The 24,837-nt window shown below is 49.1% G+C and overlaps 6 protein-coding genes across 6 annotated transcripts; all 6 read left to right on the plus strand.

Annotated features, from left to right (window-relative positions):
• Window positions 1–1,163: 1,163 nt before the first annotated feature.
• On the plus strand, window positions 1,164–2,651 carry LOC130457322 (YTH domain-containing protein 1-like; the record flags this gene model as incomplete). The annotated part of the gene is made up of 2 exons (XM_056817946.1): window positions 1,164–1,422; window positions 1,477–2,651. Coding segments are annotated over 2 exons (1,434 nt in total), but the record flags the coding sequence as incomplete, so codon positions are not given.
• Window positions 2,652–5,104: 2,453 nt separating this feature from the next.
• LOC130457323 (YTH domain-containing protein 1-like) lies at window positions 5,105–6,592 on the plus strand (the record flags this gene model as incomplete). Its single annotated transcript, XM_056817950.1, has 2 exons — window positions 5,105–5,363; window positions 5,418–6,592. Coding segments are annotated over 2 exons (1,434 nt in total), but the record flags the coding sequence as incomplete, so codon positions are not given.
• A 2,457-nt stretch (window positions 6,593–9,049) lies between these two features.
• On the plus strand, window positions 9,050–10,537 carry LOC130457325 (YTH domain-containing protein 1-like; the record flags this gene model as incomplete). Its single annotated transcript, XM_056817955.1, has 2 exons — window positions 9,050–9,308; window positions 9,363–10,537. Coding segments are annotated over 2 exons (1,434 nt in total), but the record flags the coding sequence as incomplete, so codon positions are not given.
• A 2,457-nt stretch (window positions 10,538–12,994) lies between these two features.
• On the plus strand, window positions 12,995–14,482 carry LOC130457326 (YTH domain-containing protein 1-like; the record flags this gene model as incomplete). The annotated part of the gene is made up of 2 exons (XM_056817960.1): window positions 12,995–13,253; window positions 13,308–14,482. Coding segments are annotated over 2 exons (1,434 nt in total), but the record flags the coding sequence as incomplete, so codon positions are not given.
• Window positions 14,483–16,942: 2,460 nt separating this feature from the next.
• LOC130457327 (YTH domain-containing protein 1-like) lies at window positions 16,943–18,430 on the plus strand (the record flags this gene model as incomplete). The annotated part of the gene is made up of 2 exons (XM_056817970.1): window positions 16,943–17,201; window positions 17,256–18,430. Coding segments are annotated over 2 exons (1,434 nt in total), but the record flags the coding sequence as incomplete, so codon positions are not given.
• Window positions 18,431–20,891: 2,461 nt separating this feature from the next.
• LOC130457328 (YTH domain-containing protein 1-like) lies at window positions 20,892–22,379 on the plus strand (the record flags this gene model as incomplete). The annotated part of the gene is made up of 2 exons (XM_056817983.1): window positions 20,892–21,150; window positions 21,205–22,379. Coding segments are annotated over 2 exons (1,434 nt in total), but the record flags the coding sequence as incomplete, so codon positions are not given.
• Window positions 22,380–24,837: the final 2,458 nt, after the last annotated feature.

Consider the following 24,837-nt stretch of genomic DNA (forward strand, 5'->3'; position numbering starts at 1 on the left):
GAACCTCCCTTGCCAATGGGATTCACATTCCAGTAGAGTTGCCACTATCAGTAGGAAATTCCTTACAGGCATGAAACCTTCCAATGGTGAAATTTCCAACATTCACAAGTCTAAGAAATTTTAAGGTTTACAAAGGGAACCTGGATGTGTATAATTGAGAGAGAGAACAGGGGGCTGAGAGAGGGATGTGGATTTTCTGCCTCTGATACAGTCAAGCTCATGAGTTCACACCTTCTCCTCTTGCCCCCAAATGGAGAAAAAAGTTCACACATATTCCCAAGGTGTGAACTCCGGACACAAGGGTGAGAACTCCTGGCCTCCCTGCCAGCTCCTCTATATAGTCGGCTGTCAGGCATCTCCCTCATTTGGGATCACTGGAGTCCTCATCTGCGGATCCAGGGAGGTGACCTCTCCTCTACCCAGAACAAACCGGGCATTACCTTTGGAAGCTCAACCAAGAGGCAAAACAAGAAAGAAAGAAATAATTGAAAAAAAAAAGGAGGAAACAAAAAAACCACAGGGTTTTTTTCTTTTTCTTTTTTTTTTTGATCCAATCATTCTTTTATTTATTTTTATATCTATTTATTCATTCATTTATTTATTAATTCATTCATTTATTTATTTATTTATTTATTTATTTATTTTTTCATTCATTGATCTCCTCAGCTGGGGTGATGGCCGCCAGCAATCGGGATGAGAAAGATGGAGATTTTAATGTTTTGGACTATATCTTAGGAGAGGCATACGATCAGGATGACTCTTTGTGTCACCCTGAAATGGAACAAGATGAAAATGAGGAACGGGCCTCCAAAAGAAGATGTGATCGAATGGAAACTACCCAACGCGAGAGTCAAGAATCCCCTGAGTGGTCCCGAGAATTGACTCCAGAGCCACCTGGCTCACCTATGAGCACAGAGCCATGTGGAAGTCCACGTGAACAGACTGCAGTCGGGAAAAGGCGCGTGCAAAGCAGGTCTGAGTCTTCCACAGCGGACGGCTCCCAGAGCCTTGGGCAGGATGTTGATAGGTGGCACAGCAGGTCCCAGCTGCCTTCCAAAGAAGAATCAGGCTGTGTGGAATATGACCGTGAGATCGGCAGCAGGAACTGTTCCGAAGAAGAGAGTGGAAAGGGCAGAAGGAACGAGGCGGAAGGAGTGGGAGAAGAGGAAGAGAGGGATGCTGCGAGAAAAGATGAAGAAGATGGAGGGGAGCAGGAAGAGCCCGAAGAGAGAAGCGCCCGGGATCTTCGAAGCGAAGCCGGTGGCTCTTTTTCTGAGACTCTATCTTTCCCAGAAGGGTCAGCCGCCGCTGGTTCTAGCACTGATGGATCAGAGGAGAAAAAGCAAGGAAGGAAGAGAGCCCGAGGCATAGCTTCAATTGTTTTTCGCAGAAGTCCAAGTTGTGCATCGGAATCATCTGCAGGTCCGCGAAGCAAGCACAAGAGATCATCATCTTCCGTTGCTGCTGTTCCGGAAGACCCCACGAGGAGGCTTCGATATATTCTGCGGGATGCGAGATTCTTCCTCATAAAGAGCAGCAACCGTGAAAACATCTCCCTTGCCAAAGCCAGGGGTATATGGTCGACCCTGCCAGCAAATGAAAAGAAACTGAATGCTGCATTCCGATCTGCAAGAAATGTCATTTTGATATTTTCCGTGACAGAGAGTGGAGCTTTTCAAGGCTTTGCGAGACTCTGTTCAGAATCCCACCACGGAGGACCTCCTATACATTGGGTTTTGCCTGAAGGCATGAATCTTAAGACCCTTGGAGGGGTCTTCAGAATTGCCTGGATTTGCAGGCACGAATTGCCCTTCACCAAATGTGTTCACCTTACCAACGCTTTGAATGGACATAAGCCAGTTAAAATTGGACGTGACGGTCAGGAAGTTGACCTCGAATGTGCAACGGAGCTATGTCTCCTCTTTCCCCCCGATGAAGGCGTTGACCTGTATCAGGTCATGGGTGACAGGCACCACCAGGTAAGAGTGCTTTCACCCTTGCGTTCCAGAGGACTTCCACCCCGCCGAGAAGCGGACCGGGATGCGAGAAGGCGTCGTCGGTCAGAAGATGACGAGGTTCATAACAGCAGGAAGAGACCGAGGATGGACTACGCCCCTGGGTTTCGTGAGAGACCAGCGCGTAGGGAGGACGCACGCCATCCAGCAGCGGACAGAAGATTTTCAGGAGTTGCCAGAGGTGTTTTCATGAAGGGCTCCTACGAGGATGACCTGAGAGCATTTCACAACAGCAGGCCACCAAGGCCAATGCGGGACATGTCCCCTGGTCGAGGAAGGGGACAGCCTTCCTACCGCGCTGGCCACCAGCAGCGTGCTCTCCCTTTCCAGGACTCTCGGTCAGGACGTCGACCTGTGCCACAGGAAGCAAGACACAGAGGTCAACCAGCATGTGATTCTGATAGGCGCGTAGAGGACTTCCTGCGTGAAACACGAGCTATCTTTGGCTCTCAGAGACGGAGACCCCGTGAATGGGATCGACCCGGAGAATGTGATAGTTCCCCATATGGCCGGAGAGACAGGGAGGCGCGTGAATGGCGAGAGAGGAGGAGAGACGAGGAGAGAAGAGAGAGGAGAAGACGGGAGAGGAGACTGACGCGATGCAGCTGCCCCGAACATCTTCCATTCATCTCCTGACCACCTGGCCCACGGAGGATGTCCCGGAGTTCGCAGCTCCACGCCTGTGCTCTTGTTTCTCATACTTCTAATTTCTCCACTTGCTTTCCCTTTCTAGAGAGGTAAATAAATACGGAGCTTGCCACACCGCAGGTGTTTTAAGTTGTGGTCTCTGAGTCTTGATTCCTGCCTCTCTTCCTCTGACCGCCTCATCTGTCTCACATCCAGATTCCTCTAGCCTCCATTCTCCTTCTCAGCTCACCACCCACAGATGAATTATGTAGGAACGGCTGGCGGATCCTACTGTACCCCTATTCTCTCCAAGGGATTCTTCCAACTGATCCTGAGCTGGCTCCTCCCCAAGGTCCTTCGACAACGGACATCAATCTACTAGGAAGCCCCCGTATCCTCTGATTTTCTCCCGATACAAGCCCTGGACACGCCCTCGGACCCAGTAAACAACCGACCAGGATGTGTGTAAGAGGCAGTTATGAGCTCAGGGCGACGGAAACAAAAGCAACCCTAGGAAGGAACAATCCCGTCCATCATGCTCGGCGTGTCCATCCATGGGGCCTATTAACCAAAGGTGTGACAAGGAAATCTCTTTAAGAGACTGATACATATTAATTTAAGGTCGCCAAGGAATTCAGCTATGTAATTCCTAAATGAAAACTCAAGTCAGCAGTCAACCTTTTATGGAGTTTAATTACAGACAGGAGGAAGAAAGGTATTAGAGAGAGAGAGAGGGAGAGAGAAAGGGGAGAGAAAGGAATAGGGCTTAAATACCCCCTCTGTTTAGGCTGGGCCAAAAGGCCCAAGCCCTTAGATAGCTGAGGCAAAGAAAAGAGATCAGTCCCTATCACTCACGTGACCAAAATGGAGACACAGTCTCAGGGGCCTCCACCTCCAGCTTCCTTCAGAGCAAGCTTCTCAGAGCACAACCTCTCAGAGCAAAACCTCTCCAACCACCCCTCAGTCCTCAGACCCCCCTATCTTTAAGGAAACCATCCAAGTTCCCTCCCCTCAGTTCTCACATCTACCAATCACTGTCCATGTCTTCCCTGTGCCAATGGTGGCTCTAGCTTAACCCAGGACCGCCCAGAGGTCTGTGGCTTTGCACATGTCTGTTGAAGGTCATATTCTCAAATAATTAAATCTTGATCCTTTGCTACAGCCCTTCCTAAATCCTGTTACCCTGAGTAGGGTGGAGATTGGAATAATTAAATTTTGATCTCTGCTGCAGCCCTTTCCATTGTTCAGCAAAAGGTTTCTGTCCTAAAGTAATCTTAAGAAGGGAGGAGGGGGAACCTCCCTTGCCAATGGGATTCACATTCCAGTAGAGTTGCCACTATCAGTAGGAAATTCCTTACAGGCATGAAACCTTCCAATGGTGAAATTTCCAACATTCACAAGTCTAAGAAATTTTAAGGTTTACAAAGGGAACCTGGATGTGTATAATTGAGAGAGAGAACAGGGGGCTGAGAGAGGGATGTGGATTTTCTGCCTCTGATACAGTCAAGCTCATGAGTTCACACCTTCTCCTCTTGCCCCCAAATGGAGAAAAAAGTTCACACATATTCCCAAGGTGTGAACTCCGGACACAAGGGTGAGAACTCCTGGCCTCCCTGCCAGCTCCTCTATATAGTCGGCTGTCAGGCATCTCCCTCATTTGGGATCACTGGAGTCCTCATCTGCGGATCCAGGGAGGTGACCTCTCCTCTACCCAGAACAAACCGGGCATTACCTTTGGAAGCTCAACCAAGAGGCAAAACAAGAAAGAAAGAAATAATTGAAAAAAAAAAGGAGGAAACAAAAAAACCACAGGGTTTTTTTCTTTTTCTTTTTTTTTTGATCCAATCATTCTTTTATTTATTTTTATATCTATTTATTCATTCATTTATTTATTAATTAATTCATTCATTCATTCATTTATTTATTTATTTGTTTATTTATTTTTTCATTCATTGATCTCCTCAGCTGGGGTGATGGCCGCCAGCAATCGGGATGAGAAAGATGGAGATTTTAATGTTTTGGACTATATCTTAGGAGAGGCATACGATCAGGATGACTCTTTGTGTCACCCTGAAATGGAACAAGATGAAAATGAGGAACGGGCCTCCAAAAGAAGATGTGATCGAATGGAAACTACCCAACGCGAGAGTCAAGAATCCCCTGAGTGGTCCCGAGAATTGACTCCAGAGCCACCTGGCTCACCTATGAGCACAGAGCCATGTGGAAGTCCACGTGAACAGACTGCAGTCGGGAAAAGGCGCGTGCAAAGCAGGTCTGAGTCTTCCACAGCGGACGGCTCCCAGAGCCTTGGGCAGGATGTTGATAGGTGGCACAGCAGGTCCCAGCTGCCTTCCAAAGAAGAATCAGGCTGTGTGGAATATGACCGTGAGATCGGCAGCAGGAACTGTTCCGAAGAAGAGAGTGGAAAGGGCAGAAGGAACGAGGCGGAAGGAGTGGGAGAAGAGGAAGAGAGGGATGCTGCGAGAAAAGATGAAGAAGATGGAGGGGAGCAGGAAGAGCCCGAAGAGAGAAGCGCCCGGGATCTTCGAAGCGAAGCCGGTGGCTCTTTTTCTGAGACTCTATCTTTCCCAGAAGGGTCAGCCGCCGCTGGTTCTAGCACTGATGGATCAGAGGAGAAAAAGCAAGGAAGGAAGAGAGCCCGAGGCATAGCTTCAATTGTTTTTCGCAGAAGTCCAAGTTGTGCATCGGAATCATCTGCAGGTCCGCGAAGCAAGCACAAGAGATCATCATCTTCCGTTGCTGCTGTTCCGGAAGACCCCACGAGGAGGCTTCGATATATTCTGCGGGATGCGAGATTCTTCCTCATAAAGAGCAGCAACCGTGAAAACATCTCCCTTGCCAAAGCCAGGGGTATATGGTCGACCCTGCCAGCAAATGAAAAGAAACTGAATGCTGCATTCCGATCTGCAAGAAATGTCATTTTGATATTTTCCGTGACAGAGAGTGGAGCTTTTCAAGGCTTTGCGAGACTCTGTTCAGAATCCCACCACGGAGGACCTCCTATACATTGGGTTTTGCCTGAAGGCATGAATCTTAAGACCCTTGGAGGGGTCTTCAGAATTGCCTGGATTTGCAGGCACGAATTGCCCTTCACCAAATGTGTTCACCTTACCAACGCTTTGAATGGACATAAGCCAGTTAAAATTGGACGTGACGGTCAGGAAGTTGACCTCGAATGTGCAACGGAGCTATGTCTCCTCTTTCCCCCCGATGAAGGCGTTGACCTGTATCAGGTCATGGGTGACAGGCACCACCAGGTAAGAGTGCTTTCACCCTTGCGTTCCAGAGGACTTCCACCCCGCCGAGAAGCGGACCGGGATGCGAGAAGGCGTCGTCGGTCAGAAGATGACGAGGTTCATAACAGCAGGAAGAGACCGAGGATGGACTACGCCCCTGGGTTTCGTGAGAGACCAGCGCGTAGGGAGGACGCACGCCATCCAGCAGCGGACAGAAGATTTTCAGGAGTTGCCAGAGGTGTTTTCATGAAGGGCTCCTACGAGGATGACCTGAGAGCATTTCACAACAGCAGGCCACCAAGGCCAATGCGGGACATGTCCCCTGGTCGAGGAAGGGGACAGCCTTCCTACCGCGCTGGCCACCAGCAGCGTGCTCTCCCTTTCCAGGACTCTCGGTCAGGACGTCGACCTGTGCCACAGGAAGCAAGACACAGAGGTCAACCAGCATGTGATTCTGATAGGCGCGTAGAGGACTTCCTGCGTGAAACACGAGCTATCTTTGGCTCTCAGAGACGGAGACCCCGTGAATGGGATCGACCCGGAGAATGTGATAGTTCCCCATATGGCCGGAGAGACAGGGAGGCGCGTGAATGGCGAGAGAGGAGGAGAGACGAGGAGAGAAGAGAGAGGAGAAGACGGGAGAGGAGACTGACGCGATGCAGCTGCCCCGAACATCTTCCATTCATCTCCTGACCACCTGGCCCACGGAGGATGTCCCGGAGTTCGCAGCTCCACGCCTGTGCTCTTGTTTCTCATACTTCTAATTTCTCCACTTGCTTTCCCTTTCTAGAGAGGTAAATAAATACGGAGCTTGCCACACCGCAGGTGTTTTAAGTTGTGGTCTCTGAGTCTTGATTCCTGCCTCTCTTCCTCTGACCGCCTCATCTGTCTCACATCCAGATTCCTCTAGCCTCCATTCTCCTTCTCAGCTCACCACCCACAGATGAATTATGTAGGAACGGCTGGCGGATCCTACTGTACCCCTATTCTCTCCAAGGGATTCTTCCAACTGATCCTGAGCTGGCTCCTCCCCAAGGTCCTTCGACAACGGACATCAATCTACTAGGAAGCCCCCGTATCCTCTGATTTTCTCCCGATACAAGCCCTGGACACGCCCTCGGACCCAGTAAACAACCGACCAGGATGTGTGTAAGAGGCAGTTATGAGCTCAGGGCGACGGAAACAAAAGCAACCCTAGGAAGGAACAATCCCGTCCATCATGCTCGGCGTGTCCATCCATGGGGCCTATTAACCAAAGGTGTGACAAGGAAATCTCTTTAAGAGACTGATACATATTAATTTAAGGTCGCCAAGGAATTCAGCTATGTAATTCCTAAATGAAAACTCAAGTCAGCAGTCAACCTTTTATGGAGTTTAATTACAGACAGGAGGAAGAAAGGTATTAGAGAGAGAGAGAGGGAGAGAGAAAGGGGAGAGAAAGGAATAGGGCTTAAATACCCCCTCTGTTTAGGCTGGGCCAAAAGGCCCAAGCCCTTAGATAGCTGAGGCAAAGAAAAGAGATCAGTCCCTATCACTCACGTGACCAAAATGGAGACACAGTCTCAGGGGCCTCCACCTCCAGCTTCCTTCAGAGCAAGCTTCTCAGAGCACAACCTCTCAGAGCAAAACCTCTCCAACCACCCCTCAGTCCTCAGACCCCCCTATCTTTAAGGAAACCATCCAAGTTCCCTCCCCTCAGTTCTCACATCTACCAATCACTGTCCATGTCTTCCCTGTGCCAATGGTGGCTCTAGCTTAACCCAGGACCGCCCAGAGGTCTGTGGCTTTGCACATGTCTGTTGAAGGTCATATTCTCAAATAATTAAATCTTGATCCTTTGCTACAGCCCTTCCTAAATCCTGTTACCCTGAGTAGGGTGGAGATTGGAATAATTAAATTTTGATCTCTGCTGCAGCCCTTTCCATTGTTCAGCAAAAGGTTTCTGTCCTAAAGTAATCTTAAGAAGGGAGGAGGGGGAACCTCCCTTGCCAATGGGATTCACATTCCAGTAGAGTTGCCACTATCAGTAGGAAATTCCTTACAGGCATGAAACCTTCCAATGGTGAAATTTCCAACATTCACAAGTCTAAGAAATTTTAAGGTTTACAAAGGGAACCTGGATGTGTATAATTGAGAGAGAGAACAGGGGGCTGAGAGAGGGATGTGGATTTTCTGCCTCTGATACAGTCAAGCTCATGAGTTCACACCTTCTCCTCTTGCCCCCAAATGGAGAAAAAAGTTCACACATATTCCCAAGGTGTGAACTCCGGACACAAGGGTGAGAACTCCTGGCCTCCCTGCCAGCTCCTCTATATAGTCGGCTGTCAGGCATCTCCCTCATTTGGGATCACTGGAGTCCTCATCTGCGGATCCAGGGAGGTGACCTCTCCTCTACCCAGAACAAACCGGGCATTACCTTTGGAAGCTCAACCAAGAGGCAAAACAAGAAAGAAAGAAATAATTGAAAAAAAAAAGGAGGAAACAAAAAAACCACAGGGTTTTTTTCTTTTTCTTTTTTTTTTGATCCAATCATTCTTTTATTTATTTTTATATCTATTTATTCATTCATTTATTTATTAATTCATTCATTCATTCATTCATTTATTTATTTATTTATTTATTTATTTATTTTTTCATTCATTGATCTCCTCAGCTGGGGTGATGGCCGCCAGCAATCGGGATGAGAAAGATGGAGATTTTAATGTTTTGGACTATATCTTAGGAGAGGCATACGATCAGGATGACTCTTTGTGTCACCCTGAAATGGAACAAGATGAAAATGAGGAACGGGCCTCCAAAAGAAGATGTGATCGAATGGAAACTACCCAACGCGAGAGTCAAGAATCCCCTGAGTGGTCCCGAGAATTGACTCCAGAGCCACCTGGCTCACCTATGAGCACAGAGCCATGTGGAAGTCCACGTGAACAGACTGCAGTCGGGAAAAGGCGCGTGCAAAGCAGGTCTGAGTCTTCCACAGCGGACGGCTCCCAGAGCCTTGGGCAGGATGTTGATAGGTGGCACAGCAGGTCCCAGCTGCCTTCCAAAGAAGAATCAGGCTGTGTGGAATATGACCGTGAGATCGGCAGCAGGAACTGTTCCGAAGAAGAGAGTGGAAAGGGCAGAAGGAACGAGGCGGAAGGAGTGGGAGAAGAGGAAGAGAGGGATGCTGCGAGAAAAGATGAAGAAGATGGAGGGGAGCAGGAAGAGCCCGAAGAGAGAAGCGCCCGGGATCTTCGAAGCGAAGCCGGTGGCTCTTTTTCTGAGACTCTATCTTTCCCAGAAGGGTCAGCCGCCGCTGGTTCTAGCACTGATGGATCAGAGGAGAAAAAGCAAGGAAGGAAGAGAGCCCGAGGCATAGCTTCAATTGTTTTTCGCAGAAGTCCAAGTTGTGCATCGGAATCATCTGCAGGTCCGCGAAGCAAGCACAAGAGATCATCATCTTCCGTTGCTGCTGTTCCGGAAGACCCCACGAGGAGGCTTCGATATATTCTGCGGGATGCGAGATTCTTCCTCATAAAGAGCAGCAACCGTGAAAACATCTCCCTTGCCAAAGCCAGGGGTATATGGTCGACCCTGCCAGCAAATGAAAAGAAACTGAATGCTGCATTCCGATCTGCAAGAAATGTCATTTTGATATTTTCCGTGACAGAGAGTGGAGCTTTTCAAGGCTTTGCGAGACTCTGTTCAGAATCCCACCACGGAGGACCTCCTATACATTGGGTTTTGCCTGAAGGCATGAATCTTAAGACCCTTGGAGGGGTCTTCAGAATTGCCTGGATTTGCAGGCACGAATTGCCCTTCACCAAATGTGTTCACCTTACCAACGCTTTGAATGGACATAAGCCAGTTAAAATTGGACGTGACGGTCAGGAAGTTGACCTCGAATGTGCAACGGAGCTATGTCTCCTCTTTCCCCCCGATGAAGGCGTTGACCTGTATCAGGTCATGGGTGACAGGCACCACCAGGTAAGAGTGCTTTCACCCTTGCGTTCCAGAGGACTTCCACCCCGCCGAGAAGCGGACCGGGATGCGAGAAGGCGTCGTCGGTCAGAAGATGACGAGGTTCATAACAGCAGGAAGAGACCGAGGATGGACTACGCCCCTGGGTTTCGTGAGAGACCAGCGCGTAGGGAGGACGCACGCCATCCAGCAGCGGACAGAAGATTTTCAGGAGTTGCCAGAGGTGTTTTCATGAAGGGCTCCTACGAGGATGACCTGAGAGCATTTCACAACAGCAGGCCACCAAGGCCAATGCGGGACATGTCCCCTGGTCGAGGAAGGGGACAGCCTTCCTACCGCGCTGGCCACCAGCAGCGTGCTCTCCCTTTCCAGGACTCTCGGTCAGGACGTCGACCTGTGCCACAGGAAGCAAGACACAGAGGTCAACCAGCATGTGATTCTGATAGGCGCGTAGAGGACTTCCTGCGTGAAACACGAGCTATCTTTGGCTCTCAGAGACGGAGACCCCGTGAATGGGATCGACCCGGAGAATGTGATAGTTCCCCATATGGCCGGAGAGACAGGGAGGCGCGTGAATGGCGAGAGAGGAGGAGAGACGAGGAGAGAAGAGAGAGGAGAAGACGGGAGAGGAGACTGACGCGATGCAGCTGCCCCGAACATCTTCCATTCATCTCCTGACCACCTGGCCCACGGAGGATGTCCCGGAGTTCGCAGCTCCACGCCTGTGCTCTTGTTTCTCATACTTCTAATTTCTCCACTTGCTTTCCCTTTCTAGAGAGGTAAATAAATACGGAGCTTGCCACACCGCAGGTGTTTTAAGTTGTGGTCTCTGAGTCTTGATTCCTGCCTCTCTTCCTCTGACCGCCTCATCTGTCTCACATCCAGATTCCTCTAGCCTCCATTCTCCTTCTCAGCTCACCACCCACAGATGAATTATGTAGGAACGGCTGGCGGATCCTACTGTACCCCTATTCTCTCCAAGGGATTCTTCCAACTGATCCTGAGCTGGCTCCTCCCCAAGGTCCTTCGACAACGGACATCAATCTACTAGGAAGCCCCCGTATCCTCTGATTTTCTCCCGATACAAGCCCTGGACACGCCCTCGGACCCAGTAAACAACCGACCAGGATGTGTGTAAGAGGCAGTTATGAGCTCAGGGCGACGGAAACAAAAGCAACCCTAGGAAGGAACAATCCCGTCCATCATGCTCGGCGTGTCCATCCATGGGGCCTATTAACCAAAGGTGTGACAAGGAAATCTCTTTAAGAGACTGATACATATTAATTTAAGGTCGCCAAGGAATTCAGCTATGTAATTCCTAAATGAAAACTCAAGTCAGCAGTCAACCTTTTATGGAGTTTAATTACAGACAGGAGGAAGAAAGGTATTAGAGAGAGAGAGAGGGAGAGAGAAAGGGGAGAGAAAGGAATAGGGCTTAAATACCCCCTCTGTTTAGGCTGGGCCAAAAGGCCCAAGCCCTTAGATAGCTGAGGCAAAGAAAAGAGATCAGTCCCTATCACTCACGTGACCAAAATGGAGACACAGTCTCAGGGGCCTCCACCTCCAGCTTCCTTCAGAGCAAGCTTCTCAGAGCACAACCTCTCAGAGCAAAACCTCTCCAACCACCCCTCAGTCCTCAGACCCCCCTATCTTTAAGGAAACCATCCAAGTTCCCTCCCCTCAGTTCTCACATCTACCAATCACTGTCCATGTCTTCCCTGTGCCAATGGTGGCTCTAGCTTAACCCAGGACCGCCCAGAGGTCTGTGGCTTTGCACATGTCTGTTGAAGGTCATATTCTCAAATAATTAAATCTTGATCCTTTGCTACAGCCCTTCCTAAATCCTGTTACCCTGAGTAGGGTGGAGATTGGAATAATTAAATTTTGATCTCTGCTGCAGCCCTTTCCATTGTTCAGCAAAAGGTTTCTGTCCTAAAGTAATCTTAAGAAGGGAGGAGGGGGAACCTCCCTTGCCAATGGGATTCACATTCCAGTAGAGTTGCCACTATCAGTAGGAAATTCCTTACAGGCATGAAACCTTCCAATGGTGAAATTTCCAACATTCACAAGTCTAAGAAATTTTAAGGTTTACAAAGGGAACCTGGATGTGTATAATTGAGAGAGAGAACAGGGGGCTGAGAGAGGGATGTGGATTTTCTGCCTCTGATACAGTCAAGCTCATGAGTTCACACCTTCTCCTCTTGCCCCCAAATGGAGAAAAAAGTTCACACATATTCCCAAGGTGTGAACTCCGGACACAAGGGTGAGAACTCCTGGCCTCCCTGCCAGCTCCTCTATATAGTCGGCTGTCAGGCATCTCCCTCATTTGGGATCACTGGAGTCCTCATCTGCGGATCCAGGGAGGTGACCTCTCCTCTACCCAGAACAAACCGGGCATTACCTTTGGAAGCTCAACCAAGAGGCAAAACAAGAAAGAAAGAAATAATTGAAAAAAAAAAGGAGGAAACAAAAAAACCACAGGGTTTTTTTCTTTTTCTTTTTTTTTTGATCCAATCATTCTTTTATTTATTTTTATATCTATTTATTCATTCATTTATTTATTAATTCATTCATTCATTCATTCATTTATTTATTTATTTATTTATTTATTTATTTTTTCATTCATTGATCTCCTCAGCTGGGGTGATGGCCGCCAGCAATCGGGATGAGAAAGATGGAGATTTTAATGTTTTGGACTATATCTTAGGAGAGGCATACGATCAGGATGACTCTTTGTGTCACCCTGAAATGGAACAAGATGAAAATGAGGAACGGGCCTCCAAAAGAAGATGTGATCGAATGGAAACTACCCAACGCGAGAGTCAAGAATCCCCTGAGTGGTCCCGAGAATTGACTCCAGAGCCACCTGGCTCACCTATGAGCACAGAGCCATGTGGAAGTCCACGTGAACAGACTGCAGTCGGGAAAAGGCGCGTGCAAAGCAGGTCTGAGTCTTCCACAGCGGACGGCTCCCAGAGCCTTGGGCAGGATGTTGATAGGTGGCACAGCAGGTCCCAGCTGCCTTCCAAAGAAGAATCAGGCTGTGTGGAATATGACCGTGAGATCGGCAGCAGGAACTGTTCCGAAGAAGAGAGTGGAAAGGGCAGAAGGAACGAGGCGGAAGGAGTGGGAGAAGAGGAAGAGAGGGATGCTGCGAGAAAAGATGAAGAAGATGGAGGGGAGCAGGAAGAGCCCGAAGAGAGAAGCGCCCGGGATCTTCGAAGCGAAGCCGGTGGCTCTTTTTCTGAGACTCTATCTTTCCCAGAAGGGTCAGCCGCCGCTGGTTCTAGCACTGATGGATCAGAGGAGAAAAAGCAAGGAAGGAAGAGAGCCCGAGGCATAGCTTCAATTGTTTTTCGCAGAAGTCCAAGTTGTGCATCGGAATCATCTGCAGGTCCGCGAAGCAAGCACAAGAGATCATCATCTTCCGTTGCTGCTGTTCCGGAAGACCCCACGAGGAGGCTTCGATATATTCTGCGGGATGCGAGATTCTTCCTCATAAAGAGCAGCAACCGTGAAAACATCTCCCTTGCCAAAGCCAGGGGTATATGGTCGACCCTGCCAGCAAATGAAAAGAAACTGAATGCTGCATTCCGATCTGCAAGAAATGTCATTTTGATATTTTCCGTGACAGAGAGTGGAGCTTTTCAAGGCTTTGCGAGACTCTGTTCAGAATCCCACCACGGAGGACCTCCTATACATTGGGTTTTGCCTGAAGGCATGAATCTTAAGACCCTTGGAGGGGTCTTCAGAATTGCCTGGATTTGCAGGCACGAATTGCCCTTCACCAAATGTGTTCACCTTACCAACGCTTTGAATGGACATAAGCCAGTTAAAATTGGACGTGACGGTCAGGAAGTTGACCTCGAATGTGCAACGGAGCTATGTCTCCTCTTTCCCCCCGATGAAGGCGTTGACCTGTATCAGGTCATGGGTGACAGGCACCACCAGGTAAGAGTGCTTTCACCCTTGCGTTCCAGAGGACTTCCACCCCGCCGAGAAGCGGACCGGGATGCGAGAAGGCGTCGTCGGTCAGAAGATGACGAGGTTCATAACAGCAGGAAGAGACCGAGGATGGACTACGCCCCTGGGTTTCGTGAGAGACCAGCGCGTAGGGAGGACGCACGCCATCCAGCAGCGGACAGAAGATTTTCAGGAGTTGCCAGAGGTGTTTTCATGAAGGGCTCCTACGAGGATGACCTGAGAGCATTTCACAACAGCAGGCCACCAAGGCCAATGCGGGACATGTCCCCTGGTCGAGGAAGGGGACAGCCTTCCTACCGCGCTGGCCACCAGCAGCGTGCTCTCCCTTTCCAGGACTCTCGGTCAGGACGTCGACCTGTGCCACAGGAAGCAAGACACAGAGGTCAACCAGCATGTGATTCTGATAGGCGCGTAGAGGACTTCCTGCGTGAAACACGAGCTATCTTTGGCTCTCAGAGACGGAGACCCCGTGAATGGGATCGACCCGGAGAATGTGATAGTTCCCCATATGGCCGGAGAGACAGGGAGGCGCGTGAATGGCGAGAGAGGAGGAGAGACGAGGAGAGAAGAGAGAGGAGAAGACGGGAGAGGAGACTGACGCGATGCAGCTGCCCCGAACATCTTCCATTCATCTCCTGACCACCTGGCCCACGGAGGATGTCCCGGAGTTCGCAGCTCCACGCCTGTGCTCTTGTTTCTCATACTTCTAATTTCTCCACTTGCTTTCCCTTTCTAGAGAGGTAAATAAATACGGAGCTTGCCACACCGCAGGTGTTTTAAGTTGTGGTCTCTGAGTCTTGATTCCTGCCTCTCTTCCTCTGACCGCCTCATCTGTCTCACATCCAGATTCCTCTAGCCTCCATTCTCCTTCTCAGCTCACCACCCACAGATGAATTATGTAGGAACGGCTGGCGGATCCTACTGTACCCCTATTCTCTCCAAGGGATTCTTCCAACTGATCCTGAGCTGGCTCCTCCCCAAGGTCCTTCGACAACGGACATCAATCTACTAGGAAGCCCCCGTATCCTCTGATTTTCTCCCGATACAAGCCCTGGACACGCCCTCGGACCCAGTAAACAACCGACCAGGATGTGTGTAAGAGGCAGTTATGAGCTCAGGGCGACGGAAACAAAAGCAACCCTAGGAAGGAACAATCCCGTCCATCATGCTCGGCGTGTCCATCCATGGGGCCTATTAACCAAAGGTGTGACAAGGAAATCTCTTTAAGAGACTGATACATATTAATTTAAGGTCGCCAAGGAATTCAGCTATGTAATTCCTAAATGAAAACTCAAGTCAGCAGTCAACCTTTTATGGAGTTTAATTACAGACAGGAGGAAGAAAGGTATTAGAGAGAGAGAGAGGGAGAGAGAAAGGGGAGAGAAAGGAATAGGGCTTAAATACCCCCTCTGTTTTGGCTGGGCCAAAAGGCCCAAGCCCTTAGATAGCTGAGGCAAAGAAAAGAGATCAGTCCCTATCACTCACGTGACCAAAATGGAGACACAGTCTCAGGGGCCTCCACCTCCAGCTTCCTTCAGAGCAAGCTTCTCAGAGCACAACCTCTCAGAGCAAAACCTCTCCAACCACCCCTCAGTCCTCAGACCCCCCTATCTTTAAGGAAACCATCCAAGTTCCCTCCCCTCAGTTCTCACATCTACCAATCACTGTCCATGTCTTCCCTGTGCCAATGGTGGCTCTAGCTTAACCCAGGACCGCCCAGAGGTCTGTGGCTTTGCACATGTCTGTTGAAGGTCATATTCTCAAATAATTAAATCTTGATCCTTTGCTACAGCCCTTCCTAAATCCTGTTACCCTGAGTAGGGTGGAGATTGGAATAATTAAATTTTGATCTCTGCTGCAGCCCTTTCCATTGTTCAGCAAAAGGTTTCTGTCCTAAAGTAATCTTAAGAAGGGAGGAGGGGGAACCTCCCTTGCCAATGGGATTCACATTCCAGTAGAGTTCCCACTATCAGTAGGAAATTCCTTACAGGCATGAAACCTTCCAATGGTGAAATTTCCAACATTCACAAGTCTAAGAAATTTTAAGGTTTACAAAGGGAACCTGGATGTGTATAATTGAGAGAGAGAACAGGGGGCTGAGAGAGGGATGTGGATTTTCTGCCTCTGATACAGTCAAGCTCATGAGTTCACACCTTCTCCTCTTGCCCCCAAATGGAGAAAAAAGTTCACACATATTCCCAAGGTGTGAACTCCGGACACAAGGGTGAGAACTCCTGGCCTCCCTGCCAGCTCCTCTATATAGTCGGCTGTCAGGCATCTCCCTCATTTGGGATCACTGGAGTCCTCATCTGCGGATCCAGGGAGGTGACCTCTCCTCTACCCAGAACAAACCGGGCATTACCTTTGGAAGCTCAACCAAGAGGCAAAACAAGAAAGAAAGAAATAATTGAAAAAAAAAAGGAGGAAACAAAAAAACCACAGGGTTTTTTTCTTTTTCTTTTTTTTTTATCCAATCATTCTTTTATTTATTTTTATATCTATTTATTCATTCATTTATTTATTAATTAATTAATTCATTCATTCATTTATTTATTTATTTATTTATTTATTTATTTATTTTTTCATTCATTGATCTCCTCAGCTGGGGTGATGGCCGCCAGCAATCGGGATGAGAAAGATGGAGATTTTAATGTTTTGGACTATATCTTAGGAGAGGCATACGATCAGGATGACTCTTTGTGTCACCCTGAAATGGAACAAGATGAAAATGAGGAACGGGCCTCCAAAAGAAGATGTGATCGAATGGAAACTACCCAACGCGAGAGTCAAGAATCCCCTGAGTGGTCCCGAGAATTGACTCCAGAGCCACCTGGCTCACCTATGAGCACAGAGCCATGTGGAAGTCCACGTGAACAGACTGCAGTCGGGAAAAGGCGCGTGCAAAGCAGGTCTGAGTCTTCCACAGCGGACGGCTCCCAGAGCCTTGGGCAGGATGTTGATAGGTGGCACAGCAGGTCCCAGCTGCCTTCCAAAGAAGAATCAGGCTGTGTGGAATATGACCGTGAGATCGGCAGCAGGAACTGTTCCGAAGAAGAGAGTGGAAAGGGCAGAAGGAACGAGGCGGAAGGAGTGGGAGAAGAGGAAGAGAGGGATGCTGCGAGAAAAGATGAAGAAGATGGAGGGGAGCAGGAAGAGCCCGAAGAGAGAAGCGCCCGGGATCTTCGAAGCGAAGCCGGTGGCTCTTTTTCTGAGACTCTATCTTTCCCAGAAGGGTCAGCCGCCGCTGGTTCTAGCACTGATGGATCAGAGGAGAAAAAGCAAGGAAGGAAGAGAGCCCGAGGCATAGCTTCAATTGTTTTTCGCAGAAGTCCAAGTTGTGCATCGGAATCATCTGCAGGTCCGCGAAGCAAGCACAAGAGATCATCATCTTCCGTTGCTGCTGTTCCGGAAGACCCCACGAGGAGGCTTCGATATATTCTGCGGGATGCGAGATTCTTCCTCATAAAGAGCAGCAACCGTGAAAACATCTCCCTTGCCAAAGCCAGGGGTATATGGTCGACCCTGCCAGCAAATGAAAAGAAACTGAATGCTGCATTCCGATCTGCAAGAAATGTCATTTTGATATTTTCCGTGACAGAGAGTGGAGCTTTTCAAGGCTTTGCGAGACTCTGTTCAGAATCCCACCACGGAGGACCTCCTATACATTGGGTTTTGCCTGAAGGCATGAATCTTAAGACCCTTGGAGGGGTCTTCAGAATTGCCTGGATTTGCAGGCACGAATTGCCCTTCACCAAATGTGTTCACCTTACCAACGCTTTGAATGGACATAAGCCAGTTAAAATTGGACGTGACGGTCAGGAAGTTGACCTCGAATGTGCAACGGAGCTATGTCTCCTCTTTCCCCCCGATGAAGGCGTTGACCTGTATCAGGTCATGGGTGACAGGCACCACCAGGTAAGAGTGCTTTCACCCTTGCGTTCCAGAGGACTTCCACCCCGCCGAGAAGCGGACCGGGATGCGAGAAGGCGTCGTCGGTCAGAAGATGACGAGGTTCATAACAGCAGGAAGAGACCGAGGATGGACTACGCCCCTGGGTTTCGTGAGAGACCAGCGCGTAGGGAGGACGCACGCCATCCAGCAGCGGACAGAAGATTTTCAGGAGTTGCCAGAGGTGTTTTCATGAAGGGCTCCTACGAGGATGACCTGAGAGCATTTCACAACAGCAGGCCACCAAGGCCAATGCGGGACATGTCCCCTGGTCGAGGAAGGGGACAGCCTTCCTACCGCGCTGGCCACCAGCAGCGTGCTCTCCCTTTCCAGGACTCTCGGTCAGGACGTCGACCTGTGCCACAGGAAGCAAGACACAGAGGTCAACCAGCATGTGATTCTGATAGGCGCGTAGAGGACTTCCTGCGTGAAACACGAGCTATCTTTGGCTCTCAGAGACGGAGACCCCGTGAATGGGATCGACCCGGAGAATGTGATAGTTCCCCATATGGCCGGAGAGACAGGGAGGCGCGTGAATGGCGAGAGAGGAGGAGAGACGAGGAGAGAAGAGAGAGGAGAAGACGGGAGAGGAGACTGACGCGATGCAGCTGCCCCGAACATCTTCCATTCATCTCCTGACCACCTGGCCCACGGAGGATGTCCCGGAGTTCGCAGCTCCACGCCTGTGCTCTTGTTTCTCATACTTCTAATTTCTCCACTTGCTTTCCCTTTCTAGAGAGGTAAATAAATACGGAGCTTGCCACACCGCAGGTGTTTTAAGTTGTGGTCTCTGAGTCTTGATTCCTGCCTCTCTTCCTCTGACCGCCTCATCTGTCTCACATCCAGATTCCTCTAGCCTCCATTCTCCTTCTCAGCTCACCACCCACAGATGAATTATGTAGGAACGGCTGGCGGATCCTACTGTACCCCTATTCTCTCCAAGGGATTCTTCCAACTGATCCTGAGCTGGCTCCTCCCCAAGGTCCTTCGACAACGGACATCAATCTACTAGGAAGCCCCCGTATCCTCTGATTTTCTCCCGATACAAGCCCTGGACACGCCCTCGGACCCAGTAAACAACCGACCAGGATGTGTGTAAGAGGCAGTTATGAGCTCAGGGCGACGGAAACAAAAGCAACCCTAGGAAGGAACAATCCCGTCCATCATGCTCGGCGTGTCCATCCATGGGGCCTATTAACCAAAGGTGTGACAAGGAAATCTCTTTAAGAGACTGATACATATTAATTTAAGGTCGCCAAGGAATTCAGCTATGTAATTCCTAAATGAAAACTCAAGTCAGCAGTCAACCTTTTATGGAGTTTAATTACAGACAGGAGGAAGAAAGGTATTAGAGAGAGAGAGAGGGAGAGAGAAAGGGGAGAGAAAGGAATAGGGCTTAAATACCCCCTCTGTTTAGGCTGGGCCAAAAGGCCCAAGCCCTTAGATAGCTGAGGCAAAGAAAAGAGATCAGTCCCTATCACTCACGTGACCAAAATGGAGACACAGTCTCAGGGGCCTCCACCTCCAGCTTCCTTCAGAGCAAGCTTCTCAGAGCACAACCTCTCAGAGCAAAACCTCTCCAACCACCCCTCAGTCCTCAGACCCCCCTATCTTTAAGGAAACCATCCAAGTTCCCTCCCCTCAGTTCTCACATCTACCAATCACTGTCCATGTCTTCCCTGTGCCAATGGTGGCTCTAGCTTAACCCAGGACCGCCCAGAGGTCTGTGGCTTTGCACATGTCTGTTGAAGGTCATATTCTCAAATAATTAAATCTTGATCCTTTGCTACAGCCCTTCCTAAATCCTGTTACCCTGAGTAGGGTGGAGATTGGAATAATTAAATTTTGATCTCTGCTGCAGCCCTTTCCATTGTTCAGCAAAAGGTTTCTGTCCTAAAGTAATCTTAAGAAGGGAGGAGGGGGAACCTCCCTTGCCAATGGGATTCACATTCCAGTAGAGTTCCCACTATCAGTAGGAAATTCCTTACAGGCATGAAACCTTCCAATGGTGAAATTTCCAACATTCACAAGTCTAAGAAATTTTAAGGTTTACAAAGGGAACCTGGATGTGTATAATTGAGAGAGAGAACAGGGGGCTGAGAGAGGGATGTGGATTTTCTGCCTCTGATACAGTCAAGCTCATGAGTTCACACCTTCTCCTCTTGCCCCCAAATGGAGAAAAAAGTTCACACATATTCCCAAGGTGTGAACTCCGGACACAAGGGTGAGAACTCCTGGCCTCCCTGCCAGCTCCTCTATATAGTCGGCTGTCAGGCATCTCCCTCATTTGGGATCACTGGAGTCCTCATCTGCGGATCCAGGGAGGTGACCTCTCCTCTACCCAGAACAAACCGGGCATTACCTTTGGAAGCTCAACCAAGAGGCAAAACAAGAAAGAAAGAAATAATTGAAAAAAAAAAGGAGGAAACAAAAAAACCACAGGGTTTTTTTCTTTTTCTTTTTTTTTTGATCCAATCATTCTTTTATTTATTTTTATATCTATTTATTCATTCATTTATTTATTAATTAATTAATTAATTCATTCATTTATTTATTTATTTATTTATTTATTTATTTATTTTTTCATTCATTGATCTCCTCAGCTGGGGTGATGGCCGCCAGCAATCGGGATGAGAAAGATGGAGATTTTAATGTTTTGGACTATATCTTAGGAGAGGCATACGATCAGGATGACTCTTTGTGTCACCCTGAAATGGAACAAGATGAAAATGAGGAACGGGCCTCCAAAAGAAGATGTGATCGAATGGAAACTACCCAACGCGAGAGTCAAGAATCCCCTGAGTGGTCCCGAGAATTGACTCCAGAGCCACCTGGCTCACCTATGAGCACAGAGCCATGTGGAAGTCCACGTGAACAGACTGCAGTCGGGAAAAGGCGCGTGCAAAGCAGGTCTGAGTCTTCCACAGCGGACGGCTCCCAGAGCCTTGGGCAGGATGTTGATAGGTGGCACAGCAGGTCCCAGCTGCCTTCCAAAGAAGAATCAGGCTGTGTGGAATATGACCGTGAGATCGGCAGCAGGAACTGTTCCGAAGAAGAGAGTGGAAAGGGCAGAAGGAACGAGGCGGAAGGAGTGGGAGAAGAGGAAGAGAGGGATGCTGCGAGAAAAGATGAAGAAGATGGAGGGGAGCAGGAAGAGCCCGAAGAGAGAAGCGCCCGGGATCTTCGAAGCGAAGCCGGTGGCTCTTTTTCTGAGACTCTATCTTTCCCAGAAGGGTCAGCCGCCGCTGGTTCTAGCACTGATGGATCAGAGGAGAAAAAGCAAGGAAGGAAGAGAGCCCGAGGCATAGCTTCAATTGTTTTTCGCAGAAGTCCAAGTTGTGCATCGGAATCATCTGCAGGTCCGCGAAGCAAGCACAAGAGATCATCATCTTCCGTTGCTGCTGTTCCGGAAGACCCCACGAGGAGGCTTCGATATATTCTGCGGGATGCGAGATTCTTCCTCATAAAGAGCAGCAACCGTGAAAACATCTCCCTTGCCAAAGCCAGGGGTATATGGTCGACCCTGCCAGCAAATGAAAAGAAACTGAATGCTGCATTCCGATCTGCAAGAAATGTCATTTTGATATTTTCCGTGACAGAGAGTGGAGCTTTTCAAGGCTTTGCGAGACTCTGTTCAGAATCCCACCACGGAGGACCTCCTATACATTGGGTTTTGCCTGAAGGCATGAATCTTAAGACCCTTGGAGGGGTCTTCAGAATTGCCTGGATTTGCAGGCACGAATTGCCCTTCACCAAATGTGTTCACCTTACCAACGCTTTGAATGGACATAAGCCAGTTAAAATTGGACGTGACGGTCAGGAAGTTGACCTCGAATGTGCAACGGAGCTATGTCTCCTCTTTCCCCCCGATGAAGGCGTTGACCTGTATCAGGTCATGGGTGACAGGCACCACCAGGTAAGAGTGCTTTCACCCTTGCGTTCCAGAGGACTTCCACCCCGCCGAGAAGCGGACCGGGATGCGAGAAGGCGTCGTCGGTCAGAAGATGACGAGGTTCATAACAGCAGGAAGAGACCGAGGATGGACTACGCCCCTGGGTTTCGTGAGAGACCAGCGCGTAGGGAGGACGCACGCCATCCAGCAGCGGACAGAAGATTTTCAGGAGTTGCCAGAGGTGTTTTCATGAAGGGCTCCTACGAGGATGACCTGAGAGCATTTCACAACAGCAGGCCACCAAGGCCAATGCGGGACATGTCCCCTGGTCGAGGAAGGGGACAGCCTTCCTACCGCGCTGGCCACCAGCAGCGTGCTCTCCCTTTCCAGGACTCTCGGTCAGGACGTCGACCTGTGCCACAGGAAGCAAGACACAGAGGTCAACCAGCATGTGATTCTGATAGGCGCGTAGAGGACTTCCTGCGTGAAACACGAGCTATCTTTGGCTCTCAGAGACGGAGACCCCGTGAATGGGATCGACCCGGAGAATGTGATAGTTCCCCATATGGCCGGAGAGACAGGGAGGCGCGTGAATGGCGAGAGAGGAGGAGAGACGAGGAGAGAAGAGAGAGGAGAAGACGGGAGAGGAGACTGACGCGATGCAGCTGCCCCGAACATCTTCCATTCATCTCCTGACCACCTGGCCCACGGAGGATGTCCCGGAGTTCGCAGCTCCACGCCTGTGCTCTTGTTTCTCATACTTCTAATTTCTCCACTTGCTTTCCCTTTCTAGAGAGGTAAATAAATACGGAGCTTGCCACACCGCAGGTGTTTTAAGTTGTGGTCTCTGAGTCTTGATTCCTGCCTCTCTTCCTCTGACCGCCTCATCTGTCTCACATCCAGATTCCTCTAGCCTCCATTCTCCTTCTCAGCTCACCACCCACAGATGAATTATGTAGGAACGGCTGGCGGATCCTACTGTACCCCTATTCTCTCCAAGGGATTCTTCCAACTGATCCTGAGCTGGCTCCTCCCCAAGGTCCTTCGACAACGGACATCAATCTACTAGGAAGCCCCCGTATCCTCTGATTTTCTCCCGATACAAGCCCTGGACACGCCCTCGGACCCAGTAAACAACCGACCAGGATGTGTGTAAGAGGCAGTTATGAGCTCAGGGCGACGGAAACAAAAGCAACCCTAGGAAGGAACAATCCCGTCCATCATGCTCGGCGTGTCCATCCATGGGGCCTATTAACCAAAGGTGTGACAAGGAAATCTCTTTAAGAGACTGATACATATTAATTTAAGGTCGCCAAGGAATTCAGCTATGTAATTCCTAAATGAAAACTCAAGTCAGCAGTCAACCTTTTATGGAGTTTAATTACAGACAGGAGGAAGAAAGGTATTAGAGAGAGAGAGAGGGAGAGAGAAAGGGGAGAGAAAGGAATAGGGCTTAAATACCCCCTCTGTTTAGGCTGGGCCAAAAGGCCCAAGCCCTTAGATAGCTGAGGCAAAGAAAAGAGATCAGTCCCTATCACTCACGTGACCAAAATGGAGACACAGTCTCAGGGGCCTCCACCTCCAGCTTCCTTCAGAGCAAGCTTCTCAGAGCACAACCTCTCAGAGCAAAACCTCTCCAACCACCCCTCAGTCCTCAGACCCCCCTATCTTTAAGGAAACCATCCAAGTTCCCTCCCCTCAGTTCTCACATCTACCAATCACTGTCCATGTCTTCCCTGTGCCAATGGTGGCTCTAGCTTAACCCAGGACCGCCCAGAGGTCTGTGGCTTTGCACATGTCTGTTGAAGGTCATATTCTCAAATAATTAAATCTTGATCCTTTGCTACAGCCCTTCCTAAATCCTGTTACCCTGAGTAGGGTGGAGATTGGAATAATTAAATTTTGATCTCTGCTGCAGCCCTTTCCATTGTTCAGCAAAAGGTTTCTGTCCTAAAGTAATCTTAAGAAGGGAGGAGGGGGAACCTCCCTTGCCAATGGGATTCACATTCCAGTAGAGTTCCCACTATCAGTAGGAAATTCCTTACAGGCATGAAACCTTCCAATGGTGAAATTTCCAACATTCACAAGTCTAAGAAATTTTAAGGTTTACAAAGGGAACCTGGATGTGTATAATTGAGAGAGAGAACAGGGGGCTGAGAGAGGGATGTGGATTTTCTGCCTCTGATACAGTCAAGCTCATGAGTTCACACCTTCTCCTCTTGCCCCCAAATGGAGAAAAAAGTTCACACATATTCCCAAGGTGTGAACTCCGGACACAAGGGTGAGAACTCCTGGCCTCCCTGCCAGCTCCTCTATATAGTCGGCTGTCAGGCATCTCCCTCATTTGGGATCACTGGAGTCCTCATCTGCGGATCCAGGGAGGTGACCTCTCCTCTACCCAGAACAAACCGGGCATTACCTTTGGAAGCTCAACCAAGAGGCAAAACAAGAAAGAAAGAAATAATTGAAAAAAAAAAGGAGGAAACAAAAAAACCACAGGGTTTTTTTCTTTTTCTTTTTTTTTTTGATCCAATCATTCTTTTATTTATTTTTATATCTATTTATTCATTCATTTATTTATTAATTCATTCATTCATTCATTCATTTATTTATTTATTTATTTATTTATTTATTTTTTCATTCATTGATCTCCTCAGCTGGGGTGATGGCCGCCAGCAATCGGGATGAGAAAGATGGAGATTTTAATGTTTTGGACTATATCTTAGGAGAGGCATACGATCAGGATGACTCTTTGTGTCACCCTGAAATGGAACAAGATGAAAATGAGGAACGGGCCTCCAAAAGAAGATGTGATCGAATGGAAACTACCCAACGCGAGAGTCAAGAATCCCCTGAGTGGTCCCGAGAATTGACTCCAGAGCCACCTGGCTCACCTATGAGCACAGAGCCATGTGGAAGTCCACGTGAACAGACTGCAGTCGGGAAAAGGCGCGTGCAAAGCAGGTCTGAGTCTTCCACAGCGGACGGCTCCCAGAGCCTTGGGCAGGATGTTGATAGGTGGCACAGCAGGTCCCAGCTGCCTTCCAAAGAAGAATCAGGCTGTGTGGAATATGACCGTGAGATCGGCAGCAGGAACTGTTCCGAAGAAGAGAGTGGAAAGGGCAGAAGGAACGAGGCGGAAGGAGTGGGAGAA

The sequence above is a fragment of the Monodelphis domestica genome, chromosome 1 (assembly GCF_027887165.1).
Source record: "Monodelphis domestica isolate mMonDom1 chromosome 1, mMonDom1.pri, whole genome shotgun sequence".
Taxonomy (NCBI): Eukaryota; Metazoa; Chordata; class Mammalia; order Didelphimorphia; family Didelphidae; genus Monodelphis; species Monodelphis domestica.